Genomic DNA, 14,144 nt, shown 5'->3' with positions numbered 1-14,144 from the left:
AATCAACTAGTTAAGAGCAAGTACTAAATTCGATTTAAAAAAGATTTAAATAGAGGAATTTAAAAATGTATATTACCAATTCTCATCACAAAGATTTAATTAAGAAAAGAAAATTTAAGATTTACTAATTTCAAGAATATTTCTTTAAAAGGCTGCCTTTGGGCTATTTATCTTTGCCAACTCAAAACTCGCTTTCTAAACAAACCACGAACAACAATGCAAACAAATGATGGCAAAGAGCAGATAGCTCAAGACACTCGTTGCCACAAATTAAATCAAATTCCCCGAAAGCCAGAAGGAAAGATATAGACCCAGGAAACTGGTAGAGATTCATCAGCCACACACTCAGACCCACAGATGGCAAACAAACACAGAGTTCGTGACAGTGACAGGACATCTTATTTAATTTCCAGCACTCAGGACCTGATTCCGCATCAGAGAACTGGAAACCGAGCATAACATTAATTTTTGTTAATCTATTTTCAAGTCGTTCTGGTCAGCTGCAGCTGTGTTCCCCTTTTCTTGGGCCACAAGTAAATATGCTGTCATTAATTTAAAACTTACACAAACAAACCGAAAACTTCTCTGCTGTCTGTCAGCCGTTGGGAGCCTTCTAGAGTTATGTTCATTAGCAGAGAAACGCAGAGGAAGACGGCCAGAATTTAGTTGGAATTCCTAATGAGCAAGAGCAGGCAAATCTAACCCAAATATGTCAAGACGATGGCTGGCATTTTGTGTGCCCTGTGCTGCTGCAGGGTGCATTGCTCCAAGAGGGTCAGCAGGTGCGTCTGCACTGCTGGAAATTATTAATAGTAATTATAAACGAAATGTTAAGTTTAAAATATTTTTTAGTTCAAAAAGTAGAAAAATGTTCTTAAAAACTTTTAAATTGTTTTTTTTTTTAATATTTAACCTTTCCTGTTCTTATTAAATTCAAAATATTACAAAACGCATCAAAATTACTATGGTTTTGAAAACACTCTTATGGATTGACAATTTATAGTTGGAAAACTTTTTACTTTAAATAAATACATATATTATTTTTATGAAGTATATTGGGTATGGAATTTCAAACACGTTTTTGCTTTTTTATCTTACAGTTTTTGAAAGTGTTGTCTTTACACATTCACATATTCTATGCTTAAAAAAAATAAAGATTTGGCTGTGGATTACATGTTTTGACTCTGTATTTTGCCTATCCACCCCCAATTTCTTGCAGTGCCCATGTGTGTGTGCAAAGTGGGTCTCTTCAGTTTGCTATGCATGTGCTAAAGTGTTGATACAAGTTACTTTTGCCATCCGCACCTCGTCCCCGAAAGCCCTTCGCTGCCCTAGCACACTGACACACTATCCATGTGAAGAAGTCTCTCGCTTTCTACGCTTTCTCCGCTCTGTCTCTGTGTCTCCAGCTAGACATAAACCACAAGCCGGAGAGAAAGGGATTCCCAGGACCCCCAATTCAGACAGCTGAACACGTAGCATGACGAGTTGACAAAGTGCATCACGGTGCAGCTTCTGCTCGGTGTTTACACAGCTCGAAAAATGCCTCGGCTTGTTTGCTCTCATTTGCAACTTATTTCGCACATTAGCAAATTAATTTGCACCAAATTCCGAAACACCCACCTGAGTTGAGCTTCAACTGAGGGCATCAATGACAGGTTCTTAATGGAATAATTGTCAAATTGCCGTTTGATATTAATTGATTGAAATTTGTAGAGTTATGCCGGTGACACGAGTGTTTGTCTTTTGTTAGGCAATGTTTATTGAGTTGCCCTAAATTGTATTAGGTTATTCAAAATTGATTTACGTTATGTCAACTAGAGATAAATTGCCTCTCAGTATTTACCTTTCATTAGTAAACAAGGGGCGTAGAGAAAATTGGATAAATCATATTGGCTTTAAGTAAAAAATAATAAGTACGTTATTGCTTATTCAATGGCATTTATTTATGACCCACAGATAGGTTGGTAACATAAATATTATTTTTGCTTTCATATAACGTTATTTGAGTTATTTTAATCTGTGTAACAAATGAAATTCCCCGGATTCCTAAGAGCCCCAGGATGAGTTTAAACTTTTCGGATTTTGGCCAGTGCAAATACAGTCGCCATGTAAATTAATCTACCCTCTCGGCACATGTAACTTACTCATCCTCTCTCTATCTCTGTCTCCATCGCGCCAACTCGCTTCATCTCCATATTCATATGTGCATTTTGTTACATGTTCGCGCGTATTTCCCTTATGGCTTGTTTCAGCCATCCTTTCCGCTTTCCCGGCCATTTTCCCATCGGCCGCATTCATTTGCTGGTTTCTCTTATTTCAGCTCGAATTTGTGTTTTATAATTTATGCGCATTTTTTATTAAATATTTATGTTTGTGCCGAGTTCTAAGCCACACAACCGCACTCCCTTCCCGGGTATCATTGTCGCTCATTTCCCTTTATGGCGTATTTACGCTCTAAAGCGTGTAAATGTTTTCCATTCCATTGTTTTCCCTGTTGTTGACACATAGAAAGGGATGTAAAGGGGTTAGGGGTCACTCCCTTTCACATACACATTCTCACAAATAGTTTTGTCAAAGCAACCGCAGCAACAAAATTTTAAGTTTTCTAAAATTTTCTTTTTCAAAAATTCTTGGTAAACTTGGGGAAAATTCGGTTGGATTTTCATAGCTTTCTCTTCATTACTTTAACCTTCAGGTATTTTTGTTGATATCTGCCTTGGCTAATGCGAAATGGCAATTTGCATTTGTATAATGCAAATCCTCTGGCATTTGTATTGAACATATTGCTCGGTTATTATTTTCATGTTAAATATATTACTGACTTAAGTCCTTGTTGATCCAATTTGCATAATATATTTCCCATTTATTCGATGGAATTATTTGCTAAATAACAGGTTAAAATGAAAGGACTGATGGTAAATCTTGGTAAAAAAAATATGTTACACTTTCCTCAATATTTGTTAAAATAATAATAATGTATTGTTAACACATATCAAATAAATATAAAATTTTATAGCAACCCAATAACAACCCAGAAAATTGAATGTAATTAAAACAATTTTATATGATAAGTGTGTCAAAAATATATTTATTACTCTTGTTCATATCATAGAGTAATTTTTGTCAATATTACTAATTAAGATGCGAAGTGTTAATCATAAATCTCCATATGTGTCCAGTTTATTTGAAGTAAACCTTCACTAATTGCACCTCGTAGTGCAATTAAATTGAATGTCAGAAAAACAAATACAAATACAGCCATCAGAGTGATTGATTGATGGTTTGATTGCCTAACGAAGGGTTCATGGCCGGGTCAAAGGAAACAAAGGCGCCATGACCACGACAATAACGGCCAAGATTGCGCAGCAGCAACAGCAACACCAGCAGCAACAACAGCAACAACAACAACATCAGCAGGCAGCGAGCAACATGAATGGTTTTCGCATCACAGGCTATCCAGCGGCTGCCACGCCCCCTGCACGGACAAATCCCATTTACGCGAAACCTAACGCCCACGAACTAGACCTGCACATCAGTGAATCGCTATTGTATCCAGGCAGCACCCAGCAGCAACAGCAGTTGCAGCAGCAAGCGTTGCAAAGTTCGCCGGGTCCACCGCCCCAGCTGACCAGCATGTTGCCTAGTTCCGGACTGCCAGGAGCCGCTCAACCGATCGCTCTCAAGGGCAACAATCCCTTCCTCAACAGCCCATCGCCCACAGAAGCTGCACCCAGTGCAGTGCCGGCAGCAATATCTTCCGGGCCAGCAGCAACATCGACTACTTCTGGAAACTATGAAATGCCCGAATACGCGGAACCGTCGCGATTGCGCGGCCTAAAACAGCGCCCTCATAGCATCGCAGTGGGCGGTGCGCCAGCCTCCAGTTTTGTAGACTACAATGCCCAGCAGCAGCAGCGATTATTGCAGCTCTCACGCCAGCAGCAACAGTTGCGCAATGCCGTCACAGCGGCAGCGGCCACAGCAAATGGCGGCGACAAGGAGACCTTGTATGCGGCATTATTCCAGCAGTATAGACAAAGTCCCACAAATGGCCAGCCTGCACCACCGGTACCTATGCACCGGAAAGGCACGGTGGCTCCGGTGGTTCCACGGCGATCACAGAGCACGCCCAGACCCCCACTGCAGCAGCAGCAGCAACAGCAGCAGCAACAGGCGGGTATAAATGGCCAAATCAATGGCAATGGAACGCAGAGACCCAGAAGCTTGGATCGTTTCAATGGGTCACTCCAAGCCGAAGCACCACCCATACCCCTAAGGCGTTTTCCCAATGGCAATAGCAATGGCAATAACAACGGAACATTGAGCCGTCAGAAGAGTCCCAAGAAAAGTAGCAGTGCGGACAACATGCTTATGAGTCCGGCCGGAAGTCAGGTGAACACCATGCGACATTCCATTAGTTTTCATGGCAGTCAGGAGGCGGAAAATGGCGTCAAAAACGAACAGGGCAGACCCATGAGCTATGCTGCACCTGCTCCGGATCAGGCCTATTTGGAACATCAACTGAGGGCCTATTCCGAACAACTGAGGACCATCACAGAGAGCGTGAGAAAGTATTCGGAGCAAGCCAAGTTACTTTCAGAGCTTAAAAGGCAGCAGCAACTGGCCAAGCAAAGTCAGACGAATCTCAACTTGCTCACGCCAACAACCTGTAATAATAGTACCGCCGGCAACAGCAATAACAACTTCCAGCCCAATATGATTTCCCCGGAGATTGTCAGCAAATCACTGGCCTCACTCTCCACCAGTCAGGCCAATGAGGCCCAAACGCCTTCCAATCAATTGCGACTTTTCCTGGACAACATAAGGAGCAGCATGCGACAGGAGTACCAGCAACATATGCCCGATGATGTACTCAAGCCCACGTCAACCTTGAAAAGAAATGGTTCGGATGCGAGTTCAGTGACGGCCATTTCATCTAACAAAACGGAACCAGATGCCACGCCCACGCCCACGCCCTCGGATCAACTGAGACAATTCCTCGATGCCATACGCGCCAATAAAATACCTGAAAATGCGGACAAGCCAAAGATGACAAGCTCACAGACGCTGGACTCGTTTATATCGAAGCCCCTGCAAATGCCAGACGTTACCTCGGGAACGCCAGGTGGTGGTGGAGTCGTCGGTGTGGCAGCCTCAGCAGGAGGAGTAGCTAGTAGTAGTCAAACCAATGGACTGCCCACACGGCGAAGACCCAAAAGCAGCATTATACCCGGCAGCAGTAATGGCAAGCTGGAGCAGAGGGAACACTCGCTGGTGACCTCCGAGAGTTTCCATCAAATCTCCGACAATCTGAGACTCATGAGCGAGGACCTGCAAGCCCTGAGTCCCAGCAAAGCGGTGCCCAGTTCGGCCAGCAGCAATAGTCTCAAAAATCTGGCTGCCAATGGCAACAGTTCGTTGACCACAGAACTGCGCGTGATTACCAGCTCACCGTACAGCACGTCACCGAAATTGCAACAGATGGTGATGAGTAAGTCGAACAGCTCGCTGGGATCGGTGACCACGCCCTCGAGTGCCACGACGACGCCCTCCACGGCGCCCATGATCACCGATTTCAATGAGATCCTGGACAGTTTTCAGGCCATGGCCGATAAGTACAAATCGAAAGGTTCCTACGATTATTTGCGCAAGTGCTCGGAGGCCCTGCGGCAGCACTCGCTGCAATTGAAGTTGCAGCAGCAACATCAGACACACCAGCAGCCAACATTGCCGCATCAGCAACACCAGCAGCAACAGTTGCAGAACGGCTTCGCCAGCGATGACAGCAGTTCGTGTAGCACAACTCCAGGAAGCATACGGGAGGCGGTCCAGAATCTACTCCTGCAGCCGAGAAACGGCTTCCAGATCCTCGACGATCGAATGCGATTGTTTATCGATATTATCGATAGCCAGGATCGGTTGAGTCAGGTGAGTGAGCGATCGATGAACGATAATAATAGTACCCTATATCAATTAAGTTTAGTAAAGTAAAATGTTGAGTCGACAACCAAAAGCAAAGTTTTCAAATTTCAATTTTTATAGATGGTTTATACTAACAGAGAGTTATTTTTTAGTTTCATATATTTTTTAAAATTTAATATTGACCATGAATCCAAAAAAATATGTCAGCAGCAGGTGTAATTTCTTTCCCCTACAACCTTTGCAAAAAATTCCCTTACATTTATTTAACTAATTTTAAACTCTCGTTTCTCTTGCAGGTATGTACTCGCACATAATCGTAAATTAATGAGTAAGTCAAGCATGTTTGCGAATAAATTTAGGAACCTCCCTTGCTGACCCCACCACAAAAGCACATGTACATCAGATACGGTTTTATTGCCTTACATAATTCATCATCATCGAAATGGCCAAGTCCGGGTCAATGCGCTTATCTCCGGCTGGCCAAAAGTCTTTCGTTCTCGTTGCCGCTCTGTGCGGCTAAAAGCCATCAAATCAGTTAATGACCCAGAAAGTTAAACTTACGACAGTGGGGGCGTGGATCAATTTCCATCAATTTTCACCAAATTTGCTCAGAACCAATTAATTTTAATAAACTACAAAGTCATTTTGCTCAGCAAGTAAACTAATCTCGTGCAGGCCGAAATTGAAATTTTAATCAACAATTTCTTGGTGGCATAGAGGCCATAAAACTTGACACACGCACACAAGCTGTGATGCAGAAGTAATCAACTGAGACGAGTCGGGAAGAGAATATTCCCCAATGTAGATAATCAGAGGGCATATCATGGCTTTTCCCCTCAGCCACCGTTTCATCCCGACAGTTAATATGCTAAATAAATCAGATCCCGTGCGAGGTTGAGGCAGAAATGTCTGCTGTCTTAATAACACCTTTCAGGTCCAGTATTTGCATTCCTCTGCCTGGCATAAAACAATATTGCTAATGACAAATGGGAACTAGTTCTAATTATGGGTTTTTGTCTGGCACGTAGATCTCGGCCCGGGCTTATCGCTCATTGCCTTTTCTGGGCTTTGGGCCTAATTTAAATTTATGCGGTCTGGCTAGAGGTGTGCGAGTGTAAATGTTTATGTGTGAACGTGTTTTTGAGTCCTTTGGTTCCTTGGGGATGCATGAACAGGCCGGATTGAGTTTATATGATGGCATAACTGATGAACAAAGCTGAAATTCTGTCAGGTACAATGCGTGGCGGAAATTGAAAGCTTTTGGTTTGGTTTTCCGAGTTAAAACTTTACCAACAAATGTTTTAAACTGCATAACTTCAGCGCCAAATTGCCAATTTAAATTAATGCAAATGTTCTGTTTTCCTGTTAAATTACAGAAGTGAATAAATTGGTATTTATTGAAGACAATTTTGGGCAAATAATTTTACAGCCCGAGGCTTGCCTATTTATTTCATCTAGGCAAATTGCATTCGTATTTGTGTTTTGCTAACACATAATGCAAACAATAAAAGTTTAATGCCATCCATGAAACACACACTGTGCTGCCGAAAAGTATGCTACTCATAATGCAATTGCAAACAATTACACAGGACTGAAGTAATTGCATTTCCACTGCATACACAGCCATACACAATTTACAATTTGCATTACAAAGTAATTATTTCTGCAACAGTGCTGCCGCCATCCCTCTGTTTTCCCCACCTTTCACAACCCTTGGCCCAATTTCCACAATTTTGTTTAGCAAATGAAGTGCAAAATCAACGCGACGTCGAGCTGGCCCACAGCATTTTGTTGGTCATTCGACTATTGACAGCCGAATGACATTTATTTTAATTAGCTTCGCGTACAACGGCACAGCGGGTATTATGCTCCAAAAGGACGCCCTTGCCAGGACCCGGAATTCACTTTTAGCCTCGGCCCAATTAACAAATGCAATTTTGTGGCCTTTAATGTTTATTGTGTGCATTTATTTGCGTGGCTGTGGGTGTGCGTGTGCATTGTTTGCAGAGGCGTGAAAGCCCAAAAAATAACTTTTTAATTACTATAGCGGACATTGCGGTTAATTACACTGGACAACATGGTTGGCGATAAGCCAATTTGTGCGGGTTCAGCGTGAAATAATTCCTTTTGAATACAACAACTGCGAGTGTTGCTGTTTTTATATTGTTTTAATAATTGGTAGTCACAGTTGGACGAGTTTGCTATTAGACAGCCTATTAAGTTCTGAGCTTACAAAATTTATTCTGAATAAGAATTAAAAAACAATTGTTTTCCAAATAAATGTATTTAACCAGAAAAAAATGTTTGACACAAATGAAAATGGAATAACGTTACTAAATATACCCCCCAAAAACGATTTCTTTATATTTATCCTAAATATTTAGCCAATTAAATATTGATTGACCTGCTGGGAAGTGTATTTTTTCACTATGTGATTAAAAACCGCAAAAGTAACCATCAAAGTGCGTGCTTAAAATAATTGCAATTGTTGAAGTGCTGAAAACGAGGCTCAGGTGATAAAATGAGGCGGCGTGGAATGGTGGAATTGCCATTGTCAACAGCTTTAAATTGGAGGCTCAACGCCTTGTTTGCCCGAATGCCACGCCCCTTGCCACCGCTCCGCCCCCCTTTGACCATGTCGCTTATTAATTGCATGTCATAAATCATGATTATGCCACTTGCTGACCAACCGCTGGGCTAGTCGCAGTTATTATTATTAATCTTTGTCGCCCACACAAACACAAGCACACACTCACCTAGGAATCTCCCTGGAGGGAGGGGCGTGGCATTCAGGCGTTAGAGAAAGAGAGGGAGGGAAATAGTACCGTGTGAAAGAGCAAGAGAGTCTGCCATATGTTGGGGTCCATGTAAATTGCGATGTTCATTCCGCCGACCGGCCTATCTTGATTAATTGCAAAAGTTTACCAGGACACAGGTCCTGGCCGAGGACTCCGGACTCCATGGAAATATGTCAGCTGCTTCCCTTTTTGGTCGCTCAACAACAAGTAAAAACAGTGGCAGCAAAAGCGGCCAACAAAAGTCCTGGTAACAAGCGTCATAACACGCGTATGTTGTCGCGTAAATTGGTTTTAATATTTAAAGCACTTCATTACTTACGGGCCGAAAAGTCCTGCGAACTGCAGTCCTGGAAGAGCAAAATGAGGAAAGGGACGGAGAGAAAAGTTAAGCCGCCGAAAAGCAGGCGGCTTAATCAAGTGAAATTGAATCAACTTTTTTGGTGGGACTCCAGAGAGAATACTGAAAATTAATTTTAAAAAGTTACGCCAATTCCTTTTTAATTTGAGTAGGGCATGATACAGAGTTTTAAAATTTAAGAAGCATTTAAAATGTATTTAAATTTTACAAATTTATTTAATATCTCAAATAAATTTGCATGTCCTAAAGAATAAAATGACAACAAACGTAACACTTAAAATAACAAGCTAATGATCAGCCAAACCATTTTAAGGGAACGAATATCGCTCATGTTATGTTATATAATTAAAATAAAAATTTAAAATGCGCTCAAAACGTTGTCCAAACGGACAAATTACAAAATTTTAGTTTTATTAAAATTGAAAAAACATCTTGCGTAAATCGACTTAGACATTATTAGTATACACAAACGCATAATAATCTAAACATTTGTTTTAAGGAATATTTAATTATTTGAATAGTTGCAAGGGTATATTACCTTCGACTTGCCTTTCCTTTCCAGTTTAAATTGCCTTTGAAATCAGAAAGCAATTTAAAGATTCTGGTGAGATTAACTTCAACCTGGATTGGAAGAAAAGAAAACTATCAAAAGTAGCAGGGGGAAGGTTTACCTTAGAGTAAACGATTTCATTTTTTGTCTGGCTCTTTTTTTTTTAGGACCTTTTTGGAAAACAAAGCGAAGAGATTCAAGCCGACAGGAGAAGAAACGAAACTGTTTGCATACTTTCAGGCGCCTCTGACAGGTCGTCATATGCAATACACAACAAAGTGCATATGCGTAGCTATATCTCCTCTCTCTCTTTACACTCTATCCCACCCACTCCATCTATTTTTATGGAAGCTGCAGGCAATCGAAGGCAGATCCTTGTCTTTTCCATTTTTTCCCTGCTGATTTTTGACATATTTTCTCTGGCAGCAGCAGCTACGCCGGCAAACAAACTAACAAACTTCGGGGCGTTTTTCAGGTGCAACTGGGTTAACATGGCTGCGATGGAAATTGCTGCAAGAAAATGGTGTGTTGCCGGGAAAGTAAGGGCGAGTGCTATGCAAATGCTGTCGGAAAATGGATACAACAAAAAAGTAAAAAAGGTCGGCGAAAAATTTGAAAAACTGCTCGCAGTAAACGAAATGCATTCGCCGTTTTCGCAATTTGTTCAGCCTCCCCACAACTCGCTTTTTGAGCATATGCAACAGCTCAATTTTGTATTGAATGGCCCTGCACTTGCCTCAAATTCCGCACATTCTCTTCTTTTTTTTTTGTTCTGCACAGATTGTTTGTTTGAATGGCAGCTTCATTAATGCGAATATTCAGCCGACAGACAATGGAAGCCGAGATCAGAGTTTCTGTTTTAATGCCTTAACTTCGTTGGCTCTCCTGTGCGGTTGATGAAATCAAATTGCACGCAATTACTTTAATGTTACCTCTGCCTCGTCTGCTTTCCATTTTCAAAAGTGCAAAAGACCGCAACTCGTTTGCGGTTCGCCCACTTCGCATATTTGAATGGGGAACCGCCATTAACTGCGGTGAAAGAACTTCACATATCTTTATAAAAAAAAAAAATATATGTATTTGGCTGCGGAACGTTGATCGCACCGGTTTTGATTGATTGCAATTGAATACGAGAGAAAAAAAAGATTGCGTTGGCATTCCTTATATGGGCACTCAGTCTCTCTGGCCAGGATGTTAATGATGTGTGCACGTGTGCCAGTACTATAATTAAGAGAAATTTTCCATGGAAATTAATGAAGTCAGAAATGGGAAACAGAAGCTCAAAGAGAAAACTCTGGGAAAAAGTGCCTTCAAAATATTTCATATTCATTTTTATTGTGGCAAGTATAATTCTGTGGGTACACACAAATACAAATAATACTAAATAACTCATGGTATTTTGTTTTTTTTTTTTTTTAACTTACCCAACTTGTTATTAAAATGTTCTGTATTCCTTTTCACATCTGTTTACACCTGAGTAATACTTTTATTTATTCACAGTATCCAGCATCCGTGCAAAAAAAGAGAATTTTCTATACCAAGTATATTTAGTGACATTTAATTCTCTTACCGCTTTTTATTTGAATTTTCTACCACAGAAAACACGACAAACTCCTATTTTGCATGTAAATGCAACGCCCACCGCCCCTCATATGAATGAAACGGAACCTTATATTTTCGATGACTTGTTTTCGTTGCACATCTTAGCATCGATTACATTTTTGCCAAATTGAATTGTGCAAGCCAGGATCGAACAAAAGAAATATAACGAAAAGAAAATGGAAAATGGGAGGAAAAAGAAATTGCTTCCTTGCATGCATTTCATCCAGTCACATGTGAACAGGAGTAAGGAATAAGGCGAGGAAAACGGGGCGGGGTTATGTCCTTAAAATTGGGTTGCATGATGACAAGAGTTGGATTCAATTGAACGAAAAACTCGCAAAAAGAGGAAGCACAATTTGCATCGATATGCAATTTACGGCCTAAATGTCAATTTCACTTAAGACCAACTTTCACTTGGGCAAAGTCTCTGGGTTTTATCCTTATTGTTTGATCAGGGGTTTACAGCGCTTTAAGTCGGTGCAATGTTAACACTTTAAGTATTATTAGTAGGCATAAAAAAGAGAGAGAGAGAGCAACACAAACAGAGGCAGATGGAAAAAGAAAAACTTGACTTTTCTCGAGTGCACTGCATCAAAGTCAAAATGGCGGTCGAGTGCATTTAGAGAAGGAGTGAGACAAATACCAGATGGAATGGCTCTTTTTCTACCCGCCATAATTTCAGCTTAGAGTGGGTTTTTACAGAAGTGATTCTTTAAGACGAATTTGTTTGTGTTATTAGAAGTTCCAACTGATATAGAAATAATTGTTATTATAATCCGAATATTTCTACGTCGTAAATAAACTTTTAGTTTTTTTGGGTGTAGTTTTATAATATCATATAATAACATATTATGTTATGATACTACACCCAAAAGTTTAGCTTTAAAAAGTGGGTCTTGAAAATTAATTACATAAATTACTAATTCAATAATAAACAAAATAATCTCTAAAATTTATTTTTTCATTGCTATATTTTGTTGTTATTAATTTAATACTCATCTTATTGATACATTATTCATACCCAATAGTTTAAAATTCATGTAACAATAGTTAGATTCCATGACAATTTTGTTTAGTTGTGTTTAAATTTTAATATTAATTAATAATATTTAAAAAAGCTTTTAATCTGGCAGCCGAAGAAGAAAATATGATCTAGCATTTCTTATGTTCTTACATGCCATATATTTGTTCGCCTTACAGAAGCATGACTGTAAATCGTGTTCACTGTCTACTTTTGGGCGTTTGCCAGCGAGATGAAATTGCAGGCACACAAGGCGCAAGGATAATTGCAATCCCCGCTAATGCTGGCGAATGTGCTGCGGCTTTGTCTCAACGGCAACAACAATCGTCACTCAATTACTCTGTGGGCTTTGATGCATTTTCCTGGAGGGGCCACCATCACCCACCTTCGCCCACTGACCATTTTCTTTGTCAATCTGTGAAATACGCCCATTGTTGACGTTTGTCAACGAGCTGTTTTCAGCAGACCCGTTCGCGCTTCTGTTTTTTTTTGGGATTTATTGTGTTTAATGTGTTGAAAAGTCTCCTTATTTATGGCAACTGGATTTGGGGCTTCGCTATTCCAGTTCTCCTCTTTGCAGGGGTGACAGCTGTGGGATAGTTGTCACATAGTTTCCATGTGTTGTCATTGTCTTTGTCTCGTGCTCGATTGTGTGGAAAATTGAAAAAAAAAAAAGATACAGACAAAACAGAGCTGGGCAGAAGGGAAAAGCTCACTAAGTCTTTGGTATTGTCTCTCCGCAGTTGTTGTTGTTTTAGGGCAAAGGGAGGAATTCGATTTGGCAAGCGGATATTGAAGGTAAACAAACATTGACTTGATGGGGAAAAGGCAAGGTTTGATTAAATGAAATCTGAGTGAGTTGGCATACAAAGTTAGGATTTGCTTGGAATAAATTTTAAATTAAAGCTTGAATCAGTTTCTTTTATTTCGCCTTTATCATCACAAGTTCAGTCAAGAAATGACACTCGCTTTTCCGTCACCATAAATCTGCATTTTTCATTTAATGTATATTTCTCATGATATTTCGCTAACCCAGACTTGGCTTCTTTGTTGTTACCAGCAAAATAAAGTTTTATGACACGAAAAATGTTGCAACTAATATTTTTGACGTTGTATAGCTCTCACGTTTTAACTTGTATTTTTATTTTTTGTGGCTGTTGCTGCTTTCCGACAGAAAGCTAATAGTGTTTGGCCATTTTTCAAACTGCTCTTGGGGATGGGGTATAACGGTCAGCACACACACACACACATCCACACTTTGATGCTCAGAAGAGTGGGGTCCTGTCGTTAACTCAAAGTTTGTTAAAAATTTTTATCAGCATGCTGAGGCAATGACATGGCCACATCACAGGGACGCGAATGGGAAGCGGACTTTAGAGGTGGTGATATGGAAAGGGACATGCCTGCCAGGCTGCCAGGCTGCATGATGCAGGATGCCGGAGGATGAGAAAGCTGGAGCAGCAGGAGCTCAAACCGCTAGCCACAACACGAGGACGTCACTGACATGTGACCATACATACTAATAAAGCGTTAGTTGCTTGCTCAGAGCTGTTGAAATTTTTTCCACATACTCTATCCTTCTAATGAATTCGGTGGGGAATTTCAGTTAAGAAATAGTTTGGTGATTGATGGCTTAACAGTTTTTAGCATTTTTTAGCCAACTTTAGTGCCATGGTTGTTTTGAGGTGGTCTTGGGAACTTGAAGCTATTTAGCTCATTATTCCAGAAAAATATTTTTTATTGATCCATCCAAGCTAAAAATTTATAATACATTCGATGTTTTTTTTTTGGGTCTATGAATATTTGATTTTTAATAATTTTTTAACCATTTAGATAACGAATTGTTAATGTTAATATACTTATTTTATTATGTAGAATGTCATTCATAGA

At 40.3% G+C, this 14,144-nt stretch overlaps 1 protein-coding gene across 17 annotated transcripts in view; it reads left to right on the top strand.

The window, feature by feature from the left end:
• The window catches only part of LOC108135750 (dystrophin), a 165,673-nt gene that overhangs the window by 68,061 nt on the left and 83,468 nt on the right, over positions 1–14,144 (top strand). For 2 of the 17 annotated variants that reach the window (XM_041709568.1, XM_041709567.1), the window contains exon 2: positions 3,183–5,931. The exons of the other annotated variants lie outside the window; for them this stretch is intronic. In XM_041709568.1, coding sequence (XP_041565502.1) covers positions 3,337–5,931 — 2,595 coding nt within the window. In that variant the 5' untranslated portion in view covers positions 3,183–3,336. The remainder of the gene's footprint in view (positions 1–3,182; positions 5,932–14,144) is intronic. 17 annotated transcript variants of the gene reach the window in all.

This window comes from Drosophila elegans, unplaced genomic scaffold (genome assembly GCF_018152505.1).
Source record: "Drosophila elegans isolate 14027-0461.03 unplaced genomic scaffold, ASM1815250v1 contig_476, whole genome shotgun sequence".
NCBI lineage: Eukaryota > Metazoa > Arthropoda > Insecta > Diptera > Drosophilidae > Drosophila > Drosophila elegans.
This window is presented reverse-complemented; position numbering and strand designations above follow the sequence as displayed.